Source organism: Peromyscus californicus, unplaced genomic scaffold (assembly GCF_007827085.1).
Source record: "Peromyscus californicus insignis strain IS unplaced genomic scaffold, ASM782708v3 Scaffold_2__1_contigs__length_46816999, whole genome shotgun sequence".
NCBI lineage: Eukaryota > Metazoa > Chordata > Mammalia > Rodentia > Cricetidae > Peromyscus > Peromyscus californicus.
Genome location: NW_026294540.1, coordinates 5,362,079 through 5,388,626, shown reverse-complemented (window position 1 = coordinate 5,388,626; position 26,548 = coordinate 5,362,079). Strand labels below are relative to the sequence as shown.

Genomic DNA, 26,548 nt, shown 5'->3' with positions numbered 1-26,548 from the left:
ATATCTGGAACTTGCTGATTTCTGGTTTGTCTAGCTAACCAGTTTCTCCCTGTAATTACAGGCAGTTGTCATAGCTGGGGATCTGTCATAGCTGTCAGATCTGGGGATCTGACTCCATTTTGTGCTTTCAGTGACAGTACTTATTGACTACTGAATCATCTCCTCAGCCCCTTTACAGTTTCTGATTCTTGGTCTAGGGAGCTGGCTCGCTAAGACAACCTGGTGCCAAGCCTTATGACTGTCCTTTTTTTCCAGAACCCATTCCCACAAGTTGTCCTTCTCACTCTACATGTGTGCTATGGCACCTGCATATAAACACATACACACATGCAAAATAAATAGTGTGTAATAAAAAAAATTTAATCCAGGATTTCACTCGATCACTTTTCACCCAGGCTTTTGGATGATCCTCCTTCCTCAGCCTCCCAAATGCTTGATAGGTGTGAACTGCCATGCCAGGCTGAAGACTAGGGATATATGAAACTGCTCATAAAGTAACAAAAGAAAAGTTTGTATAAGACGTGACGAGTATAGAAAAAGAAGTCAGCATGGTGAGGGTGTGCCTGCAGTCTCAGGGTTTAGGGGGCTGAGGCAGGAGGAAAGTTGACTTCTAGGACTATAAACTTTGCTGGAAGATAGAAATCAGCCATGTGGGTGGAAAAACATAAAACTTACTATTTCTTTTTGCTTTCAGATGGAAAGAACTCAAATGGATCCAAGCGTTACAATCGCAAGCGTGAATCTTCCTACCCCAAAAATGAAAATTTTAGCAACCAGTCCCGTCGCTCCAATTCACAGAAAAGCAAAACTTTTAACAAGATGCCTCCTCAGAGGGGCGGTGGCAGCAGCAAACCCTTTAGCTCTTCTTCTAATGGTGGAAGACGAGATGAGGTATGGAACTGACGAGTGTCTTACAGAGCTTTGTTTATTTTGGTTCGGCTTTTCCCTCTGCAGCATTTCAGCACCTAGGGAAAGAGTGAGAGGTAGAGCAGGCATCCAAGCTGTCTGAGCAGCCAGGGGTTAGCCAGGCCTGGAACCTTGCCTCCTTCCCTCCCCTAGGGGCTTTGAACACCTTCTGTGGGGAGAGACTTCACTTATAGTCAGGGTGGAGAAATGACAGCAGGTGTGTATTGTACCTTTACTATCACTGTTGTGTTTTGTATACCCTTTGGAGTGCTTGAGTAATAAAAATCACTGCAGTGGTAGTGAGCTTGCAGGGTGAAAAGCTGATGTCCTTAGTCTCAGCACCTGTGTTTAGGAGTCCCTTAGGTTTGCTTTTGAGAGTAAAGACTGTTGACATGAAGGGTGTTGTAGTTGCTGGATTTAGGAAGCAGCGTAAGCCCTAAGGGAGAAGACACTAGTTCAGCATCCTGTTGTGTGACTGTCCGTACAGTGTAGCCATTACAGAACAAGTATCTACAGATGCAGTAGATGCACTTGCAAAAGGATTACTTCCTCCTCCTCGGGAACTGCGCCCAGAACACTGAGCAGTTGGAAGCACAGCATTCACCAGCATTCACTGTCTTTGTCCTTAGGGGCTAATCCTCTAGTCTGACGTGTCAGTAACCTGTGTGTTCTTTACCTGATGGTAAGTGTTATCGGATTAAATCGGATTAAACAGTGTCCACGGGAGAGTAAAAGGTGCTGGAGGAACTCTTGTCCATGCTGTGAGATACTTTAGTGTCTCCTCCTTTTATTTATTTATTTTTTTGGAGAGGTCTCACTGTATGTATAGCACAGGCTGCTGGAGCGTCCTGGGTGCTGAGATCACAGGCCTGTGCCATCAGCCAGGCTGCAGAGGTAGATTCTGAGAGACATGTGAATGGAGCAAGGGAACACTGCTGGAGTTGAGAGCCGCAGGACCACATGGGAGCCCTGCAGAGTGCTGGGAGCAGGGCAGGCGCAAGCGCTGAGCCAGGGAGAGAAGCTCGTCACTCTGCTCAAGTCCTGCTGTTGAGTTAGACCAGGACTGCAAACTGGGAAGGCCGGTCAGTAGGTCACCGGCCTTGAGTCGTGTTGGTGGAACGATGACAAAAGTGTGGTCGGCCTAGAGTCGGGAGAGTGGGGGATGGGAAGAAGAAAGGGCAGCGTCTGCTCTAAAGGGAAGCAGAGAGGTGAGGTGGTGCTTGAACAGTGTGAGGGGAGCTGGACAGGAATGGCTTAGCAGTAAAATCGCTCTGCTACTCTTGCAGAAGGCTGTGTGGGTCAGCTCACAACCCCTGTAACTCCAGCTCCAGGGGATTAGAGGTGGCCTCCGGCTGCTATACTCTGATGCACATACCCACACCTACACACAAACATATACAAGTAGTTTTTAAAAATATTAATGAGATCTTGGTTATTTTGGTTGAGATAGGGTCTTACTGTATCGTCCTGGAGCTCTCTGTAGACCAGGCTGGCGTGAACTCACATAGATCCAACTACCTACTGGAATTCACCTACTTATTTATTACTTACTTACTTACTTACTTATTACTTATTTATTTATTTATTTTGAGGTAGGGTCTCACTATGTAGCTCTGGCTGACCTGGAACTTGTATGTAGACTAGGCTAGCCTTAAACTTTCAGAGGTCTTCTGCCTCTATCTCCTGAGTACTGGAATTACAAGCATATACCACCACAACTGTCTTAATAAAACCTTTTGAAATACTAAAAAGTGTTGTGAGTGCGGGAGAGGCTTTATAGTTCAGGTAGGGAAGGAAGTACAGCGTCTCTCTCCTAATAGGGTGGTTGATGAGAGGGAACGACAGCAGGGAAATGGAGTGTGACAGTGCCCTCGACGTGATCTCTGGAAGAAGCCCCAGGGTTGGCATGAGGAAGGGCTCTGCTGATTCAGCACAGTAACAAGAGGGCTGTGTGTTCTTAACTCATGGGGCTCATTTTTTCCATGTAAGGTGATCTGAGAGTGGTTTGGGAGCCTGAGGGGTGAAGGGGGTTGTCTGGAGGGTAGGAGGGATGGACTGAAGTGTAAGTGCACTGTGGCTGCTAGCAGTGTGAGGGGCTATCACTGCACCGGAGCTGCTGGGGTGGATAGGGAGGGCTAGCTGCTGAACATAGGAACTAAGCCAGATGAGGAAAGAGTCCGCAAGAGTGGATCATTGGTGCAGTGACAGGGTAGAGGTAAAGAATTGTTGGAATTACGCAGGTGTGGAAGCACATGCCTCTAATTCCACTCTATCTGGAGACAGAGACGGGGTGGACTGAGGTCTCTAACATGAGTTCCAAGCAAGTCAGGCTACATAATGAGAGCCTGTCTCAACCACAAACAAACAACCCCACAAACAAGAATTGTGAGCACAGGCCGGGCGGTGGTGGCGCACGCCTTTAATCCCAGCACTTGGGAGACAGAGCCAGGCGGATCTCTGTGAGTTTGAGGCCAGCCTGGGCTACCAAGTGAGTTCCAGGAAAGGCGCAAAGCTACACAGAGAAACCCTGTCTCGAAAAACAGTGGATTCCTGGTTCAAGTGATGCTCAGGTATGACAGTGTGCTTGTCAGCAGCATGGTCTAAACTGTAGAGCACTGCTGTCCAATGGAAAGCAAGCTGCAGGATGCAGTCCCAGCATTTGGGAGGTCATCATCGGCTCTACAGTGAGACCGTCTCAGATGCAACGCTTCTGCACACACACACACACACACACACACACACACACACACACACACACACACCCACACACACACCCCAAAAAGCCATGTGTTTTATTCTCTCTCTCTCTCTCTCTCTCTCTCTCTCTCTCTCTCTCTCTCTCTCTCTCTCTCTCTGTATGTATGTATGAGTGTTTTGCCTGCATGTATGTCTGTGCACTATTTGCACCAGATACCAGAAAAAGCCAAAAGAGGGTGTCAGATCCTCTGGAATTGGAGTTATAATCTGTTTAAGATGCTATGTGCTGGCTGGAAATTGAACCTCTGCAAGAGCAACAAGTGCTGTTCTTTGAGACAGGGTATCATGCTATAGCCTTGGCTGCCCAGAGACTTTGTAGACCAGGAGCTCACTTTGAACTCAAATCTGCCTACCTCAGCCTACACAGTACTGGGACTAAAAGGTGTGCGCCACCACACCTGGCAATTACTATTTTCTTTAGCAGTTCTGGGGCTCAAACGCAGGACCTTGTACGTGCTAGTCACTGTTTACCACTGAGCTGTGTCCCAGCTTCAGCAACATGATTTTAAGGTTTCCAGTTGCCACATTAGAAAGGTGGAAAGAGCCAGCCTGGTCTACAAAGTGAGTTCCGGGATAGCCAAGACTATTACACAGAGAATCCCTGTTTGGGGGTGAGGGGTAGGGGCAGTGGAAAGACAAGCTACAACAGACTTTTTCTTATAGGCCACCAGCCAGCCCCCAAATCATGATGCAGAGACTTACTAGTTTTGAAGCCAAGCCTACCCTACCGTAGGCTCCTTTCTGGCTGGCTCTTTTTTAATTTAAAATAACCTGTTTCTCTTTATCTACCTTTTGCCTTGGGGCTTTTTACCTTTTTTTTTTCCTTCTGTATATCTTATTTCACTGCTTCTTACATCTGCCGACTGGTGGCCGCCTGGCTTCTGGCCCCAGTCCTGTCTCTGGTCCTCCTCCTCCTCCTCCTCCTCCTCATTCTCTTTTTTCCTAGATTTCTCCTCCTACTCTCTCTGCCTGCCAGCCTCGCCTATTCCTTTTCTGCCTAGCTATTGGCCATTCAGCTCGACCAGTCTCTGAAACAAGAGGGTGTTGGATCCTCTGGAACTGGAATTAATGGATGGTTGTGAACCACCACGTGGGTCCTGGGAACCAGACCCTGTCTTCTGCAGAAGCACTTGTACTCTTAGCACTGAGCTGCCATCGTCTCTCTAGCCCCTAGAGTGTGGGGCTTTTGACGAGTACAGACTCTTAGATCTAGGTTTGGTGCTTTGTGAAAAGAGAAACTGTCTAATTGTGTGCCACAGCTGACTGGTTTGTTTTCTGGAGGTACTTTATAGTCCAGGCTGGCCTGGAACTAACTGTGTAGCACAGCCTTGTCCCCAGCTCGCAGTGGTCTGCCTTCACCTCTTAAGTATTGCGATTACAGGCATGAACCACCACACTTGGCCACTGTATTTGTTTTGAAAGGTTGGAATGGTAGGGTTTTGATTTGTTTTTGTTTGTTTGTTTTGCTTCTTAAGTGCTAGCATTACAGGAGTGAGCCACTCTTGTATGCCTGTATGCGCATGTGCAGCTTATTAAAAACCTTCAAATTTGACTAGACAGTGAAAGTGTTACATTTACCTTTGTTGGAGCTCCAGTTCTTTTTTTGCTTGTGTGTAAAAAGAAATAATAGGTTTTTGGTGGGGTGGAAAAGGTTAAAGAAGAACCAGCTGTGATAACTCTGCCCTTTAGTCCCAGCACTCGGGAAACAGAAGCAAGCAGATCTCTGAGTTGGAGCCCAGCCTGGTCTGCAGAGGGAGATCCAGCAAAGACAGCCAGGGCTACACAGAGAAACCCTTTGTGCTTCTCAGTGACTAGAGAAGGTTGTGAGTGCTTTGTCATTGAATAGTTAATCGCTGCTTAGCAGAGCAGGCTGCAGTGTAAGGGGATCTAAAGGCGTTTCCTCTGTGCTCTTCCAGACATATCTTAGGTTAGCATTTACGCCAGCGGTGCCATGTTTCCAGCCGTGTGGAAGCAGGATGTCCTGGTTGCTGCTGTCAGTTGGTCGATTATTTTAATCTAAAATGTTGCCATTCTTTCTAGGTAGCAGAGGCTCAGCGGGCAGAGTTTAGCCCTGCCCAGTTCTCTGGCCCTAAGAAGATCAACCTGAACCACTTGTTGAATTTCACCTTTGAACCCCGTGGCCAAGGAGGTCACTTTGAAGGCAGTGGACATGGCAGCTGGGGAAAAAGAAACAAGTGGGGACACAAGCCTTTTAACAAGGAACTTTTTTTACAGGCCAAGTGAGTATTTCCACTTCTAGGACAAAAATGAAAAGCCTGCTTAGATGGTTGCACTTCTTGGAGGAAGCTTTCTCTAAACTGTTATGGGGAGAAACAGAAGAGACATTGGTGTGGTTTTTTCTTCCCTGTCAACGTTTTCTAAGTGAATGTTCTCGGTACTTAGAGAACATAGTGCTTGGTGTAACTTCCGGGACTAGGAATGTTCTGTGGTCTGAGCTCTGCTGTACAGTGGACTGGGAAGAAATCACGGGTCCAGGGAGGGTGGGGACCAGACCAGAACAGTTCTGATCGTGTGTTAGCTCAGTAGAGGACGAGCTGAGGTGCAGCTGAAGAGCTTCCACGGCGAGCTCTCCTTCTGGTCAGGCCTCCTACGTCGCAGGGCTCACTTGACTGAGGGCTTCTGCAGCTCACACAGACGGTACTTAGGCTGTGGATGGATTCTAGCTGATGCCGCCGTTGGTCCTCTCGAGGCTTTCACTCCAGTTCCAGGCAGTTTTGATAAAATGGTTGTACAAAGTGAGCACTCTGGGGGCTGGAGAAGTGACTCCAGGGTTAGGAGCATTAGCTTCTCTTCCAGAGGGCCCAGGTTTCTTTTTGTGTTGTCTTGGGTTTTTTGTTGTTGTTGTTTTTCAACACAGAGTTTCTCTGTGTATCCCTGGCTATCCTGAACTTGCTCTGTAGACCAGGCTGGCCTCAAACTCACAGATTTGCTTGCCTCTGCCTCCTGAATGCTAGGATAAAAGGTGAGCGCTGCCCTCACCTGATGAGCACCCAGGTTGTTTCCAGAACCCACGTGGTGGCTCACAGCCATCTGTAACTTTAGTTCCAGGGTACCTGACCCCCTCTTTTGGCCTCTGAGGGCACTGCATTCAACTGGTGGGTGCGCAGACACTTGCAGGCAAGACACCCACACACACGTTCTTGCTAACCTTTCTATAAGCAGATAAAGTAGGCACCCTGTTTCCAAAGATTGCGTTTTAAATTGTGTGCGCGAGTGTGTGCCCATGAATGCTGGTGCTGGGAGGAGGCCGGGCATCCAGTTCCCTGGGAGTGGAGTTGAGGCAGCTTTGAGCCTCCTGACATGAGTGCTAAGAACTGAGCTCAGAAGGCTCATTGCTAGGAACTGATAAAGATGGAGTAGGCAGGAAAGCTGCCTCCCCACCCTTCCCCTTCTGTGAGTCTTTAGACGGGGATTGGACCTTGGGTATAAACTAAAGCCCCATTGTGTACTTAATGCAGACTGCTCTCAGATGACTGAGAACAGCTCTCTGCTGCCGTGAAGATGAGCTGTGGTCATGGGTCCAAGGGTTGAGGGAGGAAGTCTCAGTCTGGGTTAATTTTAGTTCACGGGAGAACAACAGGGAGCTTGGCCGGGCTTGAAAGCTGAGGACATAGTTGATGGATTTGGGCATCTGCCCACGGAGTCTAGACTCCTCCTGGAGCCAGGGCTCGGAGCTGCGGCGACCGTCTGGGGTCATGCTGCTGCAGCTGCAGCCTCAGCCGCGCTTGGCCAGCAGCATCCTGATGAACTCGGAGAGGTGGTGAGTTTCTGACACTCCTCTCTCCTGTCCCTCCTGCTCCTTCTAGCTGCCAGTTTGTGGTGTCTGCAGACCAGGACTACACAGCTCATTTTGCTGACCCTGACACCTTAGTCAACTGGGACTTTGTGGAACAAGTGGTGAGTGGCTTCGCCAGGTTTGTCACCTCAGCGGGAGAGCTAAAGAAAGGCTGTGGTCTGGCAGCTGTTAGCGGTGTTAAACTCGGGGCACACGTCAGTTCCTTGTTCCTCTTGGAGTTCATTTTGTTACCGAGCGGACTCGGGGTATGGAAAGCTCTGCTCCAAGGCCACGTAAGCATTCCTCCCTCTCTGTCGGTCACTTGTTGAGGAAGTCGTAACCAGGAGTCTGTTAGAGGAACTCTAGTTACCTCATACCAGGCTGAGCTCAGATACACGGACATTTCTTCATTGGCAACCCCTTGTCGTAATTGGTGTCAAATTAGCAGGTGGTTGCATTTTCTGCAAAGCCAGTCCTGCATTTTTTTCTCCTGAGTTTATGAACTTGTGTCTCCTTGCTGATCCTAACAGGGTGTATGATGTAGTTACTTTCAAAATAATAAGTACTCTTACTTTTATGTTATTCTGACAAATTTTGACTCCTGTTGCTTTAAAAATTTATACAATTGCTGGGTGGTGGTGGTGCATGCCTTTGATCCCAGCACTCAGGAGGCAGAGGCAGGCGAACCACTGGTCTATAGAGCGAGATCCAGGAGAGTCAGAGCTACACAGATCCTGTCTCGAAAAACAGAACAAAACAAAAAAATTTTCACAATTATCTAAGAATGACGTAGAGTGCCTTATAGGAAAAAACACATATACATTGGGTAAAAAAACAGACACACAGGCCGGGCGGTGGTGGCGCACGCCTTTAATCCCAGCACTCGGGAGGCAGAGGCAGGCGGATCTCTGTGAGTTCGAGGCCAGCCTGGTCTCGAAAGCGAGTTCCAGGAGAGGCGCAAAGCTACACAGAGAAACCCTGTCTCGAAAAACCAAAAAAAAAAAAAACAAACAAAAAAAAAAACACAGACACACAGGGCTGGAGAGATGGCTCAGTGGTTAAGAGCACTGGCTGTTCTTCCAAAGGTCTTGAGTTCAATTCCCAGCACCCACATGGTGGCTCACAACCATCTGTAATGAGATCTGGTGCCCTCTTCTGGCCTGCAGGCAAACATGCTTGCAGAACACTGTGCATAATAAATAAATCTTATTAAAAAAGATTGTGGCACAGGTGCTTCCCCCTTGTTTAAAAAAAAAATAAAATAAAGTGAAGGTCTTCACTACTGTTTGAAGTTATCAGTAAATTAAATCTGGATTTTTATGCCTTCTGTTAAATATATATTTAAAAATTGTGAAAATGGGATCATGTGATTTATGACATTTTCCCTGTAATGTAGAGCCCTCCAAGTGTCTATTACCTGTCCTGTTGGATTAGCCCATGATTGTGGATTTCTTAATTTGCTTAATGTGTGTTCATTCTTACACCTGTATTATTAAACAGGCTTTATTTATTTTTATTGTACGTGTGTGAATGTTTTGCCTGTGTATTCATAAGTACGCTGTGCATGCCTGGTGCCTGTAGAGGCTGGAAGAGGGCACTAGATCTCCTGGAACTGGAGTTACAGAGTCATGAGCCATATGTGAGTGCTGGGAACTGAACCTGGGTCCTCTGCAAGAGCAGTGTGTTTTCTGTTGCCATTGGGAGTCATGAATTATAGAGGAAACGGTCGAATTGGGTGCTTGCTTACAGTTTCAGAGGGTGAGTGGGTCCAGACTGTCCTGGAGGGGACACGGCGGCAGGCCTGGTGCTGGGGCAGCAGCTGAATTTTATGTTGGAACTACCACCAGGCAGAGACAGAGCTGACTGGGGATGGCGTGGGGCCCTTCGCACTCAGACCACCACAAGAGCAAGTGCTCTGATTGCCGAGCCAGCCAACTCGTTTGTTAAACGGTTTTGTAAGAGCAGGAGAGGAGAGGCTTCTGGCTTTGTCACCCTCTCCCCAGTCAGTTCTGAAAGCAGTGATGCTGTGCTGTCTTGTGTTCCAGCGCATCTGTAGCCATGAAGTGCCATCTTGCCCAATATGCCTCTATCCACCTACTGCAGCCAAGATAACCCGCTGCGGACACATTTTCTGCTGGGCATGCATCCTGCACTACCTTTCCCTCAGTGAGAAGACCTGGAGTAAATGTCCCATCTGCTACAGCTCTGTGCACAAGAAGGATCTCAAGAGGTAAGACAGAGAGTCGTGTTAGACCCTAGGCTGCTCCCTTCTTACTCTGCTCCATCTAAATGTTTCTGTCTCAGTGTTGTTGCCACAGAGTCACGCCAGTATGTTGTGGGGGACACCATTACAATGCAGCTGATGAAGAGAGAGAAAGGAGTGTTGGTGGCCTTGCCTAAATCCAAGTGGATGAATGTAGACCATCCGATTCATCTAGGAGGTGAGCATGAGTAATCGATTTAAAGAGTAAACAACACTGTAAGAAGTTGGGTGGAGGTGGTACATTGCTTTAATCCCAACACTTGGGAGGCAGAGGCAGGTGGATCTCTGTGAGTTCGAGGACAGCTAGGGCTACACAGAGAAACCGTGTCTCAAAAACAGCAACAGCAACAACAATCCATCCTTTGGATAAACAAGTTTTAGCCTAGGCCATGCAGTGAGAACTTGTCTCCAAACAAAGGCAGGGGTGTAGCACAGGGGCAGAGTGGTTGCCTAGCATGGGCAAGTCTGTAGGTTCAACTCCCAGCACTGGTGACAGCAGAAACAAGAGAAGAGCTGGCCAGAGTGGTGCACACCTGTAATCCCAGCATTTAGGAGGCTGAGGCTGGAGGCTCAGAAGTTCAAGGTCACCCTTGGCTACATAACAAGTTGGAGCCACCCTGAGCTTCCATGGGACACTGTCTGAAAAAACCAAAGTATTAGAGAAGGAAGGAAGGAAATAAGTCATCTATGAGTCTTTCCCCTAAAGGTTACCCCAAAATGATGGGCTTCTTCAATTCACTCACACTGTTCTGGGGTTGGGGTTGGATATGCTGGTTTGACACTGTTGTTTTGTTTTTCATGGTTTGGGATTTTGTTTTTTCAAGACAGGGTCTCCTTATGTAGCTCCAGCTCTCCTGGAACTGACTGTAAAACAGGCTGGCCTCAAACTCACAGAGATCTGTGTTTTATTTTTAAAATTATTTTCTGTGTCTGAGTGTTTTGCCTCATGTGGCTGTGCATCAAGTGTGTGCAGTGCCCCGTGGAAAGAGAAGAGGGTGTCAGATCCCTTGGCACTGGAGTCACAGACAGTTGTGAGCTGCCATGTGGGTGCTGGGGATCAAACTGGAGTTCTAGAAGAGCGGCCAGTGCTTTCCCCTGCTCAGCTGTCTCCTCAGCCCCTGTTTCTTTTCTAAAACAAGAATCTACAGTGGTTGTACAATACAGTGCTTGTTCCCGTCACTCATTCTTAGAAAACCATCTTTCCAAGCATTTCCTTACGTTAGACTGAATGTTCTAATTAGTAGATAGTAGACTGATTTTTTTTTCTTTATTTTTGTTTTAATTCTTATTTTATGTACATTGGTGTTGTGCCTGCATTTATGTCTGTGTGAGGGTATCCCCTAGAACTGGAGTTACAGACAGTTGTGAGCTGCCATGCAGCTGCTGGGAATTGAACCTGGGTCCTCTGGAAGAGCAGTCAGTGCTCTTAACTGCTGAGCCATCTCTCCAGCCCCTTTTTTCTGGTTCCTTAGACTTCTTGAATTAACCTGGTTTAAGATTATCGTTAGTGTCTCCAAGAAGTTGTACTAAGTCTCAGGTTTTGCCTAGGGCAGATAAAGTCTGTGTGAGACAGTCTCCCCTTAGTCCCAGCGCCTCCCCCTTGAGCTGTGTTTGTGACCCCTTGACTGTCTTGCAGATGAACAGCACAGCCAGTACTCCAAGTTGCTGCTGGCCTCTAAGGAGCAGGTGCTGCACCGAGTAGTTCTAGAGGAGAAAGTAGCATTAGAGCAGCAGCTTGCAGAGGAGAAGCACACTCCTGAGTCCTGCTTTATTGAGGCCGCTCTCCAGGAGGTTAAGGTAGGTACATGGGAACTGAAAACCAAGTTACGTCAGCTCCAAGGGGTGGCTGAGAAGGCCATTTAAGTAAGTGGTAATAGGAAGGAAGGGCCGAGTTAGCTTTCAAACTCTTTCTAGAGCTGAAAGTAATAGCTCAAGATGTTTTTATGACTCACTGTAACAATGGGGTTTCTATTTGAGCTCTATTCTGAGTTAATAAGCAAGGTAGTGTTTTTTCCCTGTCTAGGAAAATGCCTATAGTTCTCAAGGTGTTTTGGGAGACATTGCGGAGAGAGTATTATGGTTTGCCCACCAGGCCTTAGCAACACTTGTTAAAAGATTGGGAGTACGTAGAATTAGCCAAAGAAGTACTCTTGTATCCTCTACAGCAGGGATTCTTCAACTTGAGCCGTGAGTCTCTGCTTGACCTTTAAAATGAGTGTGTTTCTGGTCTTTTCTCTGGTGGCTTCAGCTGCGGGAAGAGGCTCTGTCTGGAGTAGCTGGAGGCGGAGAGGAGGAGCTCACTGGTGTCGTGGCTGCTCTGGAACACCTGGTGCTGATGGCTCCCCTGGCGAAGGAGTCCGTTTTCCAACCCAGGAGGGTGAGTGTGCCCTGAGTTAGAACGGAGTGCTGCCGTTCTCCAGACTGCTGGAGCCAGAGTGCCGGTGTGTCCTCGGACCAGGTCGTCCCTTTGTTCCATGGCGGTGATGGCCATGAGAGCCGAGGCCTATCCTAGGCCCGTCTTGGCCACATCATTTCATGAGACAGGGTACATTGCTTTCTGTTGACCTGCGGTTTGTTCCAACAGGGGGTGCTAGAGTACCTGTCTGCTTGGGATGAAGAAGCTGCAGAAGTTCGTTCTCTCGCTCTCCCTTTGGTAGAAGAAGAGGAAGCAGTGTCTGAGCCCGAACCTGAGGGGCTGCCAGAAGCCTGTGAGATGGTGGAGGTAGCAGATGCCAGTCTTGGCGAGGGGACCATTTGTACTGAGTCAAGCCAGGAGGAGCGCCTCACGAAGCCAGGCTTCACCCAGCTAAACAGCTCTCCTTGTTACTACTTCTACCAAGGTGAGGGGCCCCAAGAAGAGGGAGGGCTTCCTCAAGGGGAGGTGTCTTTACTAGATCCTGGGGGCAAGTGGGAGTGGCAGGCCCAGCTGGGAGAGGTCCGTGGAGAAGGCTGGCCAGGGCTTGTGTGATAGAGCTCTGTGTTTAGCGGAGGATGGACAACACATGTTCCTGCACCCCGTCAATGTGCGCTGCCTGGTGCGCGAGTACGGCAGCCTGGAGCAGAGCCCAGAGAAGATCTCAGCAACGGTGGTAGAGATTGCTGGCTACTCCATGTCTGAGGTAAGGCTTTCTGGAAAGGGGAAGAGCAGGGTGTGACATTAACCTAATCTCTTTGGGGTAGAACTCACCAGAGTAAGGCTACAAACCTTTAGGGCCCTTAACATGTTTGTTTGTTGTGGTTTATTTGTTACTTTTGAGACAGGGTCTTGTTATGCAGCTCTGGCTATCCTAGAACGTGCTGTGTAGGTCAGGCAGGCCGAGTGTGCGCCACCACACCCTTGCATTTCCTCTCTGCTTACTGCTGGAAAGAGATGTTCAAAATCCAAGTCCTGCGAGGGTTTAAGCGAGGTTACACAGGCAGGAAGTAGGTTTCTAGTTTGGAAGATACCTTTGAATTACAGTGTGACGGTTTACATATGTGAATTGTTTGTCATTCACGGTCAACTTTGCATGGAATCAATCCAGAAAGAGTGGAGACTTAGTGAGCAGGCTTTGGTTTCCTGTTCAGGCTGAACTTGACTCAGCAGGGCTTTCTTCTTCCCCAGGACTGCCAGTGGGTCCCAGTTCTCCGATTGTGGGCGCTAGACAATTAGAAACAGTGGGCAGCTTTAGGTCATTTAGGGCTCAATTTACTCACTTGTAGCTCAATCTGACGACCAGTGAGTCTGATGGGTATTCTAACTGTGGGCTGCCCAGAGTGCCTGGCTTTTCAAAAGAGCAGTAATAGCGCCGGACGGTGGTGGCACACGCCTTTAATCCTAGCACTTGGGAGGCAGAGCCAGGCGGATCTCTGTGAGTTCCAGGAAAGGCGCCAAAGCTACACAGAGAAACCCTGTCTCGACAAACCAAAACAAAAAACAAACAGTAACAGCAGCACTGTTCTGAGTCCCACCCAGTGCTAAGTGTGTATACACCGTTGGGATTCTGGGTTGGGATCCTTTGCTCTCAAGAGCTGTTAAGCATTGGTTTTGTTTCCGATGTAGGATGTTCGACAGCGCCATAGGTATCTCTCTCACTTGCCACTCACTTGTGAGTTCAGCATCTGTGAACTGGCTCTGCAGCCTCCTGTGGTCTCGAAGGAAACCCTAGAGATGTTCTCAGGTGAGAAAGCCCTGTTTTGTTCTCTTTGTACTGGGAACCTGGGTGGAAAGAGGGGCTTGAGCTAGCTCCTGAGACAGGATGCATTCACCTAGTGCAGATGACCCACTGGCTACTAGTTATCTAGGAAGAGTTCATGGCTGATCTGGCTTTCTTACAACTTGACCAACCCACAGATGACATTGAGAAAAGGAAGCGTCAGCGCCAAAAGAAGGCTCGAGAGGAGCGTCGCCGAGAGCGCAGAATTGAAATGGAGGAGAACAAGAGACAGGGCAGGTGTAAGTTCAGGAGCTCTGTGTCTGCGGAGCTTTCCCGTGTGTGATTGTGTACGGCTGCTTGCCTATGCTCTGCCATTTGTTCTCCTTACCTCTTCCCATGAGGAGTGTGGAAAGGTGATGATGGCGGGCGTCCCAGCACGGTGGGTGACAGACCTGTTCCCTGGGGAGGGAACTGGAGCACTGCTCCACGTGCCATAGACACGACTGTTGCCATAGACTCCACTGTTGAAAGGTGGCGCTCACAGTGGAAGCCATGGGAAACACATGCAGGGTTGGGCATGAGAACGCTCTGGAGTAGGGAACAGGCTTCTGATTTGACTCTAGAATAAGTCACTAACTCCAGGGGATCAGTGTGACTCGAGGACCTAGTTACCAGTAGAAAACATGGACTAGAGCTGGGCCTGGTGACTCAGACTGCTGTAAACTTAGAAGAGGAGGATAATGTAAAAAGAAAATGCTGGGTGTGGTGGCACAGGCCTTTAACCCCAGCACTCCGGAGCCAGAGGCAGGTGGATCTCTGTGAGTTCGAGGCCAGCCTGGTCTACAGAGTGAGTTCTAGGACAGCCAGGGCCACACAGAGAAACCTTGTCCCAGAAAAAGAAAAGAAAAGGAGGGTTTTAGTGCTTGACTGGGAAAGGACTCAGCTCTCCCGGTTCCATCCAGTGTGGACAGATTGACTTGTTAGAGTGAGTAGAAAAGAAAAGTTTGGGTTTTTTCTGCTCTTACTTCATTTAATATGTTTATTAAAGTTTTTTGTGTTTTGTTTGCGAGACAACAGCTCACTGTTTAGCCTGAAGCTCACTGTGTAGCACTGGCTGCCCTTGAGCTCCGTCTGTCTCCTGAGTACTGAAGTTGTGTGGGCGTGCACCACAGCCATTCTTCTCTGAGGGAGTGGGGTAGGGCTCGGCTTTATAGAGCCTCGGATGGCCTTCAGTCTGCTCTTCCTGTTGCAGCCTCCTGCATGCTGGATTACACATAGCATGGATTGTTGTATGAAAGCAAAGACTTAATTGTTTGCATCCTCTCGGCTCTCCAGACCCCCTTTCTAGAGAAAACACAAACAGTTGTGTGATGACTTCTCATTGCCTTTGCTTTGCAGATCCTGAAGTCCACATTCCCCTAGAGAACCTTCAGCAGTTTCCTGCCTTCAATTCCTATACCTGCTCCCCTGATTCTGCTTTGGGTCCCACCAGCACTGAGGGCCACGGGGCCCTCTCCCTTTCTCCTCTTAGCAGAAGTCCAGGTTCTCATGCAGGTAAAGAGTTGGTATTTAGTGAATTCTGCTACTGGCTAGAGCTGTAATTTGATTTAATTTTTAAATGTGTATGAATGTTTGCCTGTGATGTATATGTGTGCCACGTGCATGCCTGATGCCCCTAGAGGTCAGAAGAGGATGTCTGATCTGGAACTGGAGTTACAACGGATGGTTGTCAGCCACTATGTGGCTGCTGGGAACCAAACTCGGGTCCTCTGCAAGAGCAACAAGGGACCTCAATCACTGAACTAACCAGGTCCTAACCTTAAGCAAAGTCCTAGTGTCTGAATTTATAGCTCTGACCAGCTTGGCATAATGTACCATTTAAGTGAAAAACTTGTTAGCCCTGAGCTACATTGATTCTTATTTTATCACTCTTCCCCATTGATTATACTGGCTTAGAGCTCCCAGCTTCTCAAAACCTCAATGCAGTTGGTGTCCTCTGACTCTTATGTCCTGGGTTTTGTTTTGGGTTTTTTTTGGTTTTTTGAGACAGGGTTTCTCTGTGTAGCTTTGTGCCTCTCCTGGAACTCACTTGGTAGCCCAGGCTGGCCTCGAACTCAAAGAGATCCGCCTGCCTCTGCCTCCCGAGTGCTGGGATTAAAGGCGTGTGCCACTGCCGCCCGGCCTGGGTTTTGTTTTTTGGAGGTTGTTTTGTTTTGTTTTCCTCTTCTAATTTGCATGTTTGAGCATGTTTGTTAATGTCTCTGTTATAATATTGATTGTAATTAATAGGGGAGAAAATCAGACTACTGAATGCACAGTAGGGAAATGGCTCAGTTAAAATGTATTTATAGGCTGGACGTGTGGACCACTTGCTATGGTACACTGGGCCCTTCCACATCCATCATCAGTGCCCCAAAGACTTGCCTGCAGGCCAGTCCTATGGAGGCATTGTCTCAGTGGAGTTAAGATTCCTTCTTCCTGATTGACCTTAGTTTGTGTAAAGTTGACACTCAAAACTAGCCAGCACGGATCCGGAGACTAAGAGCGTGCAGGAACTTCAGTGGCAGGAACTGGGGCTAGAATTTGGTTCTTGGGGACAGATAGTCTAACCATGGTGCTTTTCCAGTTAACTAGGAAGGAAGCTGCTGCATGAGAAAATACTGTGAATCGCTGGGTACACTGTCTGAGGGGTAGAAAGAGTTCTCATCGGCCATGTTTTGTTTTGTTTGTTATGCGAGTCTGGGTTTCTGAGGCATCAGGAAGAATAGTTTGGTCCTCAGAGAGAAACTGCCAGTAAACGTTGCTGAGTGTGGAAGCCTGCTACTAGGAAAGAGACATGACGGACGCCCCTTGCCTAGCAGTCCCCAAGGCAGTGGGGAGAGTAATGTGTGCGATGTAGCTGTAGGTGAGGAAGGACAGAATGCTACCGAGGAGTTTCGAGAGGAAAACTAACTTGGCATGTGTCTTGAATCCTGAGTATTTCCATGTCATAGTGGCTGGTCATAAAAGGAGATCTAGATGTTTTTTTTTTTCTTAAAGTTGTCCATGCACATAAAACCAGTCAATAGCAAACAACTATAGTCTATGAGAGCCAGCCTTTTGTTTTTATATTTTGAGACAGGCTTGCCATGTATCCCAGACTGGCTTTGAACTCATGATGCACCTGCCTCAACTTCCCAACTGCTAGGATTACAGTCAGGAGCCACCCTAGCTAGCTTAAGAGCCAGTCTTTGTGGAAGGTGTAATGTTTCCTGTGGAAAGGGCTGTCCTGCTGTGGCTGCAAGAGTTACAGTAACGTGAAGAAGCCTCTGATCTGTTCACTGGTGTAGGTGATGCAAGATGTTGTGTAAGAACATGGCAGAATTAACATCTGAATCAAGGGTTACCTTTTGTTTTATGGGGAAGGTTATCCAACCCTGATTCAGTTACAGCTATTCTCTCTCTCTTTCTTCCTCTTCCTCTGCCTCTGAGACAAGGTGGCATTCTGAAGCCAGGCTGGTCGGGAACTCACTATATTGCCGGAGTTGACATCAAACATCTTCCTAATGTAGCCTCCTGAGTTGGGGTTACAAGCATGTGCCACCATGTCTGGCTTTCATGGTTATTTCTTGTTAAGAGGATGCCCGTTCTTTGGAACCTGACTCATGTAATCAGGCCTCTGATTCCCTTTCAGACTTTCTGCTGACTCCTTTGTCACCCACCATGAGTCAGGGCAGTCCCTCCTTCTGCGTTGGGAGTCTGGAAGAAGATTCTCCCTTCCTTTCCTTTGCCCAGGTAAATCCTTTGCTTGTGAAGCAGCCCACATGAGCTCTGCTGCTTGTCCGGGAACCTCATCCAGGGACTGTTGCCCCTCAACCTAGAATAGCTGGACAGAGAGTCACCTGCTGGATGAGAACTTGTAGCCTAGTGGAAACTTAGGCAGCAGGGAGTAGCTGAGGGCAGATGTGCGGAGAGGGTAGCCAGGTGGATTGCTCATCAGAGGCACAATGGTGGGGGAATTTGTCAAGAGCAAAGCTCATAGTAGTTGTTGAGAATCAAAGTTTTAATTACTTAAGATCACTAGATTCTTAGAAAGTGGATAGTGTCCTAGGTGAGGGGCTGCATCAGTTCATTTCAGCTGGTTCTAGAACCTTAGATGTAGGTAGTATTTCTGTAATGTAGAATGGATCCTCTACGTCTTGAGAGGGCAAGGTCATCCTGATTACCCTGTAACTAGGCACAGCCACATCCTTGGTGGTCAGGTAGGAGACAACAACAGGTAAACACTTGGTGTGTCCGTGCTCAGATAATTGACAGATGGGTGGACAGCTTCACAGGTACCTATAGAGGAAGTTCTTTAGTCTAGATCAGCAGTTCTCAACCTGGGGATCACATGTCAGATATTTACATTACAATTCCTAACAGCAAAATTAGTTATGAAGTAGCAACAGAAATAATGTTATGGTTGGGGGTCACCACAGCATGAGGAACTGTTAAAGGGTTGATGCATTAGGAAGGCTGAGAACCACTGGTCTAGATGCTTCTCAGCTTACAGTGAGGTTACATCTGATAAACTGCAAAGTTGAAAGTAAATTGGAAAGTAAGTAAAAAATAAATTTCATGGTGAATGCCTTGGGTCATTTTCTGCTGCACCAAAGGTAAAGAGGAGGATGGTTATGAGTACACTTTGAAAGGAAAAGAGATGGAGACTGTCTACTTGATAATGGGTAGTTTGTGCTGAGGCGTAAACGGGAATTCAACGTTGGTGTGGGGAGGCAGACCAGACTGGGGGCTTGAATTTGTATTTTCCTATCATGGCCTCTTTGGTACTGGGATTATAGGCATATGTTTCATATTATACGCTTATATGGTCTGCTTTAAACTAGCTATGTAGCAAGAGTGACCTTGAACTTTGAGTCCTCCCGCCTCAGCCCGTTTGCCAAGGTTTCAGGGGTGTACTGGTGTGCCAGCTAAGTTGTTGGAACCTGTTTTACTGACATTACTTCTCTTCCTCCCACTCTTATACTTTTGAAAAGTTGAAAGAATAGTATCGTGAACATTGTATTTTACCTGGGTTCACAAATTCTTACTGTTTTTGCTTTTCTTTTCCCCACTCTCTTCCCATGGTTGTAGGTTTTTGTTTTGTTTGAAAAAGTTCTCACACAGGAGTGCAGGCTAATCTGCAACTCACAGTGTAGCTCAGGTTATCCCTCACTCTCTGGGTGATCCTGAGGCAGGACGCTTTCTCTTTTTCTGTGTAGAGTTGCAGACATCATGATGACATTTCACTCCATACCTAGAAAGGGCATGTTGAGGACCATAGTATTTTCTCTGAACCACCAACGTCACATCCAGTAAATGCAGTTGCTACTGTGTTGAATACCCCAGGGTATTGCTCTCTCCCCACTTGTCCCACTGTCCTTGATCATTCTCAGTTCAGGATGCTCTCAAAGATTCCTTATAGCTAGCTGTTAAGTCTTCAGCCTCTTTGGGGCCACAACAATTCATGTTCCCCTTGAATGAATGGTTTCGAAACTTCCAGGCCAGTTGTATAGTTTTGCCATGTAGCTCAGGCTGGCTTTGAACTTTGAATCGTCAAGCCTTGGCCTCCTGAGTACTGGCATTGCAGGTGTGCACCACCATTCCTGGTCTTTGGATTTGTCTGCTTGTTTCCTCATGGCTAGTTTCAGATTAAACACCTGAATAGTCAGTCCTTGGAGAATAAATATGGTTGATGCATTGAATTGTCTTTCAAAAATAAAGAGTCCAGCCCTGGGTTTGAACCCCGGCACCATTTTTAAAAAAGGTGGAATCAGATGTCATAATGTTCAGACTTAGAAATTACAGGACTCTAGAGGAGAAGAAGGGGTTTAAGTGCATGCCTGAGATCCCAGCACTTAGGAAGACATACCAGGAAGTCAGGACCAGCCTGAGGTACAGAAAGGTCACCCAGGGAAACCAACACCTGTCAGCACAGCACAACTTACCCTGAATGTTCCTGTCACACTTTGGGACACAAGTTTTAGCATAAGGCAGGCTAGCTTGAATCCTGTGCCGGATCTGGGTGGGGTAGAAAGATCTATGTTTCTCCATGCAGAAGCCCATGCTTATAATCCCAGCACAAGTTCCAGTCCAGCCCAGGCTATAAAACCAAGAAGGAACAAATACTGGTAGGAGCTGCAGGGCAACTTGGCAGATGAGCATATAGTGACCACAGTTAGAGAGAGCTGGCCTTAGCACGAAATGAAGACAGTTCCTTAAGGGACTGTTGTGACAGGTCTATGGCCGCATCTGAACATCTAAACGGTGATAATTGAGGAGGAGGTGTTTGGAAAGTAACAGGGTAAAAGCACTGTTGGGCTGTTAGAGTAGGAGGCTGGGTTATCAGCATGGGTTCTTTAAGTTAGAAGGTAGACTGGGTGTGATAGCAAAAGCCTTTAATCCCAGTACAGGCAGACAGATTTACAACCAGGGCTATAGGCTATGTAGGAAGACCTGGATCCCCTGCCTCAAAAGAAAGGGAAGGTACTGTATATGCTACTTACTGTAAATTTTGTTTTAAATTATTTTCTGTTTTTTGAGATAGAATCTCTATGCTCCATACTAGCCTTAAACTCATATAGTCCTGACTGGTTTTGAATTGTAGGTAATCCTCCTGCCTCAGCCACCCAAATACTGGGGTTATAGGTGTAAACCACCATACCAGCTCAGGTGCCTCGAGAGGGACCGTAAAGTACATCAAAGTATTCCTAGCTTAAGACTGAGTGAGAACCTCTTGTACTTAGTATTAGAATCCTCGGTATTCTTCGCCTGTTTCCTAAGGAGTCAAGTCCCCTGGGGCTGTACCTTGGGGCACACTGCTGTCTCATTAGTTGACCCTAGAGAGGGGCTTGTGGAGGTCGACGCTGGGAAAAGACACTCATTGGTCAGAACAAAGCTTATGTTCTTCCTTCGGTCCCCTTGGCAGATGCTGAGGGTTGGGAAAGCAAAAGCAGACGTGTGGCCCAGAACTGCTCCAAAGAAAGGTGAGAACCGGGCAGGAGAGGGCAGCTGTGTGTGGACCAGCCCCTCTTAATAAAAAGCTCTAGAACTGTAACATTTTGGTTTTCTTTCAGATGAGAACAGCTTGGTTCCTCCTGCCCCTGTGGACAGCGATGGAGAAAGTGATAACTCTGACCGTGTTCCTGTGCCCAGTTTCCAAAATTCCTTCAGCCAAGCTATTGAAGCGGCCTTCATGAAATTGGACACACCAGCTACTTCAGACCCCCTCTCTGGTAAGGGCGGGAAACTCCCTCAGCACTGGGCTCAGGCTTAGCCACATAGGCCGCTGTTCCTGCCAGGACTGGTGGCAGGTAGCAGTGGTTGAGGCTTGGGTCTCTTTCCTGTAAACAGCAAGTGCTCTTGACCCTGGGCCATCTCTCCAGCCCCCACACTTGAGAAACTTGAGTTGGCTGAGGGCGGTGTTGACGGTGACCTCAGTGCCCACCCGACAGCCCTGCTCATGAGGCAGGGATGGGGTGGGGGCGACATGGCAAAGCCTGCAGTCACTCAGCTGTGAGGGAGACAGGGATGGGGTGGCGGTGTGCGCTAAGATGGCTGTTTCCTGCAGAAGACAGAGGAGGAAGGAAACGGAAGAAGCAGAAGCAGAAGCTCCTGTTCAGCACCTCGGTCGTCCACACCAAGTGACACTACCCGCCCAGGCACCTCCTCCACCTGGTTTCTTTCCTCTGCTTTTGTTTTGCTGCTGTAACTTTTAAGTATTTGAGTTTGAACAGATTGATTAGCTTGGGGCAGGGGGGAGGGGGTTTCCACAATGTGAGGGGGAACCAAGAAAATTTTAAATACAGTGTATTTTCCAGCTTCCCGTCTTTACACCAAAATAAAGTATTGACAGTCACAAGAGACGCCTTCCTACCAAGCTTAGTTCATCTGCAGGGTTAGTCTGTGATTCAGATACTCATTTTCTCAACCCAGAGTTAGCCTGAGTAGTCTCTTCAGTGTCCTTTGGAGCAGGCCAAACCAGTGATACAACATTGCTGTGTGGTCCTGTTTGGGCTTCCTGACTTGCAGGTACAATTCTGTGGTCGGTTAAAATGGTTGACTCTTTCCTATCTGTTAAATTCTCCTTGTCAAAGAGCCAGCGGACTAGGAGTAAGCAGAGTTAGGATATCCAGTTTAACACCTAGGCTTAGGGAACCACTGTGACCTCCAGGCTGGATGGCTGCAGTAGAAAAAAGCCAACCAAAAGAATTGGAAGGTTTCCTTCTGGTAAGTGGCTGCCATGGCCAGACCTCAGCTGGCAGCTAGCCCTGGAGTAACTTATCCTCGGCACTGAGATAGTAAGGGAGGGTTTTGTGTTGACCCTTGTTAAGAAAAGCTTTATAACCTTCACCAAGAAAGCTCTGGGCCCTGTCACACCCCCTAACGGCTTTCAAAAATATGTATGGGTATTTTGCCTGCAGGCATGTCTGTGTTGGATCCCCTGAAACTGGAGTTACCTTACATTTGTTTGTGAGCACATGTATGTGTTGGGAATTGAACCCAGGTCCTCTGGAAGAAAACCACTGCTCTCAACCTCTGAGCCATCATTCCAGCTCTTAACCCTAAGCTTCTCTTAAGTGACAATGGTTTAGTAGAGGCATAAAGGGTGTCTTAGGGTTTCTATTACTGTAAAGAGACATCATGACCAAGGCAGCTCTTATAAAGGAAAACATTTAATTGGGACTGGCTTAGTTTCAGAGATTTGGTCCATTATTTATCTTGATGGCAAGAAGCATGGCAGCATGCAGGCAGACATGGTGCTGGAGAAGGGGCTGAGAATTCTACATCTTGATCCCTGGGCAACAAAAGCAACTGTTGAGCTACACTGGGCATAGTTTGAGCATAGGAGACCTCAAAGCCCACCCCAACAGTGACACACTTCCTCCAACAAGGTCACAACTCCTAATAGTGCCACTCCTATGGGCCAAGCATTCAAACACGTGAATTTATGGGGGCCATACCTATTCAAACCACCATAACCGCAACCATTATGGGAAGCATGGCAACAGACATCTTATCCATTAGCAGGAGGCAGAGAGCTAACTGGGAATGGTGTGAGCTTTTGAAACACCCCCATAGCATAGCTCCTCCAAGGTCATACCTCCCAATCCTTCCCAAATAGTCCCACCATCTGGGAACCAAAGTAAATATATGGGAGCCATTCTCATTCAAACCAGCAAACCTCCCGAGTGCTAGGATTACGTTCCTGCCTCATTGGGGCCAGCTGAAAGCTGCATTCCTTATCAAGTGCCCCGAGCAACGGTCAGGTGGGTATCCTGGTGTTTGTAGCCCTAGGATACAGTACTGAACTGACTCTAAATTATGCAAGTGTAGTTGGTTAGTCACTGATTGATATTTCTGCTTTACAGGCGTTTACCCCACCCCCAACACTTTCCCTGTGCAGTCCTGGCTGTTCTAGGACGCATTCTGTAGGCCAGGGTGGCCTCAAAACTCAGATCTGCCTGCCTCTGCCTCCCTGGTGCTGGGGTTAAAGGAGTGCACCACCACGTAAAGGTTTGCATGAGTTCTTTTCAGGGTCTAGGAATGTTTAAAATTCATCTAGTACCACGCAGGGAGCACACTTAAGACCAGTGTCATAGAGGACAGAGACCTGGCCAAGCATGAACTATGTAGTTCATTTTGTACTTCTTATGGTTTAGGAATGTTGCTCTGGAAGCCAAGAATATTTATTCTACCCACTCAGTTCAGCAGTTACATGTAAAAGAGCTGTACAGAGCCTTCAGGACCTTGGATGGTAAAGGCAGCAAGCCCTCCATTTCAAGATGGTCGCCTGGCTGTGGTTGGTAGTCCGTTTGCAGAGCTGTGGGGTGCTGCTGCCAACTCCCACAATTTCCTGGTCCCACAAGTGGCCTGGAAACAGGGTCACTCTACTGCTTCCATAGCCTCCTCACCAACACTGTCTGAAAATTCTTCAGCTGGCTCTTTCTCCAGTAGACAGCTTCTGGAGACAGACTTCTTAATGGCTTCCCGTTCCCCTAGAGGAAAGAGACGTCCTCGGGCATCAGCCTGCCCATGGGGCCTTGGCCACTGCTTGCACCAGCCGGCTGCTGCTTACCTTCATCAGTGCAGTTCTGCAACAAGATCAACAGCTGTCTCCGGTTGTACTGAATCAGGAACTTCTGACAGGTTCTAATTGTACCTGGCACAGGAGGGAGCTTCTGTGGACAACAGCTTGTGAAACAGTCACTGTCTTTCGGGTAGGGGGGGTGGGAGGAACATCTTGTTCTCTGTGGGACAGCAGGAAGACCACCCACCTGCCAGGACTGAGCTCTGAACCAGTTACTCCATGAAAACAGCCACTGTACATACACAAGCTCCCACCACTCTTACCTCCCACGTGCAGTGTGTTGAAAAAACACGGGTAACGGTGTCCTTTGCTCTCCAGATACGTGATGAAAGGGAGAGCTGACCACACGAGCTGGTAGAAGTCCTTCCGGCATCGAAGTAGCACTACCCCAGTGTAGGCATTGAGGTATCGGACTACAGTAGGGAGGGGAAAATGGAAAACTTCCCACTCACAGAATTAAAAACAGGGAAAACCCTAGTATGTGCCGGCGACTGTTCTAGACAAGTGTCATATGGGAGGGTGCAGCACTGAGTAAATGTTTAATTTTTAAATTTTGTGATGTTCTGCCTGCACGTATGTATATGCACCGAGTGTGTGTGTGCTGGGTGTCATCCTCTGGGACTGCAGTTAGGTAGTCGCCATGTGGTGCTGAGAATGTAATCCTGGTCCTCTGGAAGAGCCACAAGTGCCCTTAACCGCTGAGCCCTCTCCAGCCCCACCAGTCCCCCTAAAAAACATTCTTGAAAGGTTTTGTTATTCCTTTCAAACAGTCCCGCTGTGTCATCCTGGCTGGCTTGGAACCTGTCTCTGCCTCTCGAGTGCTACGGTGCCCAGCTTGAAAGGAAATTTTGGAATAAACCTACCAGTGTCAAGTCACTGACCACTCAGGTCAATAAATGGAGAGAGAAGCTCCACCATTAAGGCAGCAAGAAAATAATCCTTGCCGGGAAAATAGGTGTCATTAAAACCGGGTTCTGTAGGCCCCTCTTAACGTAGTCTCCCCAAAGCAAGAAAGCTTTGTTTACGTTGGTTTAATTCTGCAGAATTCATGTTTAAGCTTACGGTATAAAGCGCTAAAATGTGGCACAGGGAGAAAAGGCCGCCTCCCCATGTGAGAATTCCTGTGCACTCTACCATCAGAGGCGCTTTAAACTTTGACATTTTAAAACGTGCTGACGCGACCTGTCAAATCCTAGCTCTCACGAGCAGTTCTCCAAGGCTACCTTCACTTAGCCTAGTAACTTCAACACCCATCCCCCACTAATACGTCGGACAGTAAACGTACCCACCATCACCACCACCACACACACGGTCCTGGCTATGAACTTTCTGCCTTGTGACGCTGGGAAAGTGCTCTCCCGCTGCGCGATCGCCAGCGTTTGCTCAGTTTTGGACTCGGCCCACTCTGTGGCTCAGGGGCTCACCGGCTTTTCCAGCATCCTCCAATATCGCACAAACCGCGCCCGAGCCGCAGCGCCCCCCACCCCGTACCTGCAAAGCCCACGGAGCAGGCGGCGGCGCCGAAGGTCCCGTGCACCCGGGCGATCGTGTCGCGGACGAGGCCGCCCAGCACGCGGTCGTCCAGGCTCAGGCGGCAGCGCGCGTCCTCCGACACCAGCTCGCACAGAAGGTACCTGCGGCGGACCGCAGCGGTGAGCGCGGGCCCGGCACGCCGCCAGGGCGCGGGGAGGGCGCAGCTTACCTGTGCTTGAACCGCACCATGGCGTCCGCGCCGGAAGATGCGGCAGGGAGGCGGGACTGGGCCCGACAGGCCGAGTGCCCTGTCAATCTCCACGCTCCGCCTCCCGCCCGCGGAGGGTGTAAGAGCGCATGCGTCCGCCTTGGCTGGACCTGGGGGTTCTCGCTGAAGCCCTGGGTGAGCTTGTATTTCCTCCCAACGTTGGACGGTCTACGTTTGAGGCCAGCCCTGCACTTAAAGCCCGAGAATGTCGCGGGAATTGGGGACTTTAAAGGAATCAGAGCAGAGGTTTTTCCATACAGCCAAATACGCTCATTCTTTTAGGGACTCTGGACAGTTTTGTGGAGGCTTTTGTCAATTGATTTGCAAAACAATATAGTACTTTCCCTTCCTTCTTTTCTTTCTTTGTCTCGTTTTTCCCAAGCTAACCTCAGACTGACTGTGTAGCCAAGGATGACCCCGAATTTGTGATCCGCCTGCCTCTTCCTACCAAGCGCTGGAATTATCAGCGTGTGCCACCACACCGAGCCCCTTTGTTTTCTGTTAAAAATAGGGATTATGAGCCCAGGACAGCCAAGGCTACACAGAGAAACCAAAATAAGGGGGAGAAGGGGGTAGATCATTCATTTGAATCTGTGTGTGTGTGTGTGTGTGTGTGTGTGTGTGTGTGTGTGAAAAACAGGGTCTCGCTCTACCTCAGGTTGGCATAAAGCCTGAAGCTTCTTTCCCCCCTCAAAGGGCTGGGATTACCGGGGTACACCACCATGCTTGGTTCACTTTGCTTATCTTGTACGTAAAGCGCATGTTCTTTTTGTTGTTGTTCTTTGAGACAGGGTTCCTCTGTGTAGCCTTGTCTGTCCTGGATCTCGCTCTGTAGCCCAGG

At 48.4% G+C, this 26,548-nt stretch overlaps 2 protein-coding genes across 3 annotated transcripts in view; one reads left to right on the top strand and one right to left on the bottom strand.

The window, feature by feature from the left end:
• Rnf10 (ring finger protein 10) overlaps positions 1–21,741 on the top strand; it is a 34,551-nt gene extending 12,810 nt beyond the window's left edge. The window contains exons 2-17 of one of the 2 annotated variants that reach the window (XM_052755114.1): positions 695–891; positions 5,704–5,903; positions 7,491–7,581; positions 9,505–9,689; positions 9,764–9,900; positions 11,359–11,519; positions 11,971–12,099; positions 12,307–12,562; positions 12,708–12,841; positions 13,765–13,882; positions 14,056–14,157; positions 15,257–15,412; positions 17,532–17,632; positions 20,805–20,862; positions 20,953–21,111; positions 21,450–21,741. In XM_052755114.1, the coding sequence (XP_052611074.1) occupies positions 695–891; positions 5,704–5,903; positions 7,491–7,581; positions 9,505–9,689; positions 9,764–9,900; positions 11,359–11,519; positions 11,971–12,099; positions 12,307–12,562; positions 12,708–12,841; positions 13,765–13,882; positions 14,056–14,157; positions 15,257–15,412; positions 17,532–17,632; positions 20,805–20,862; positions 20,953–21,111; positions 21,450–21,523 (2,258 nt within the window). In that variant the 3' untranslated portion in view covers positions 21,524–21,741. Of the gene's footprint in view, positions 1–694; positions 892–5,703; positions 5,904–7,490; positions 7,582–9,504; positions 9,690–9,763; positions 9,901–11,358; positions 11,520–11,970; positions 12,100–12,306; positions 12,563–12,707; positions 12,842–13,764; positions 13,883–14,055; positions 14,158–15,256; positions 15,413–17,531; positions 17,633–20,804; positions 20,863–20,952; positions 21,112–21,446 lie in introns of both variants that reach the window. The other variant, XM_052755113.1, reaches the window with a different exon arrangement.
• Positions 21,742–22,533: 792 nt separating this feature from the next.
• Pop5 (POP5 homolog, ribonuclease P/MRP subunit) lies at positions 22,534–25,787 on the bottom strand. Its single transcript, XM_052755115.1, has 5 exons — positions 25,669–25,787; positions 25,458–25,600; positions 24,230–24,379; positions 23,955–24,038; positions 22,534–23,874 (listed from the first exon to the last, which is right to left on the bottom strand). The coding sequence occupies exons 1-5, from the start codon at positions 25,686–25,688 to the stop codon at positions 23,762–23,764; spliced, it is 510 nt and encodes a 169-aa protein (XP_052611075.1). The 5' UTR covers positions 25,689–25,787; the 3' UTR covers positions 22,534–23,761.
• Between the last annotated feature and the right edge of the window lie 761 nt (positions 25,788–26,548).

Bases quoted from the DNA above. Each gene is read 5' to 3' on its own strand.
- Pop5 (XM_052755115.1), bottom strand. From the start codon at position 25,688: ATGGTGCGGTTCAAGCACAG. The intron at 24,380-25,457 runs GTACGGGGTGGG...TCCCTACTGTAG, and splicing joins CTGCTCCGTGGGCTTTGCAG to TCCGATACCTCAATGCCTAC. The intron at 23,875-23,954 runs GTAAGCAGCAGC...TCTTTCCTCTAG, and splicing joins GCAGAACTGCACTGATGAAG to GGGAACGGGAAGCCATTAAG.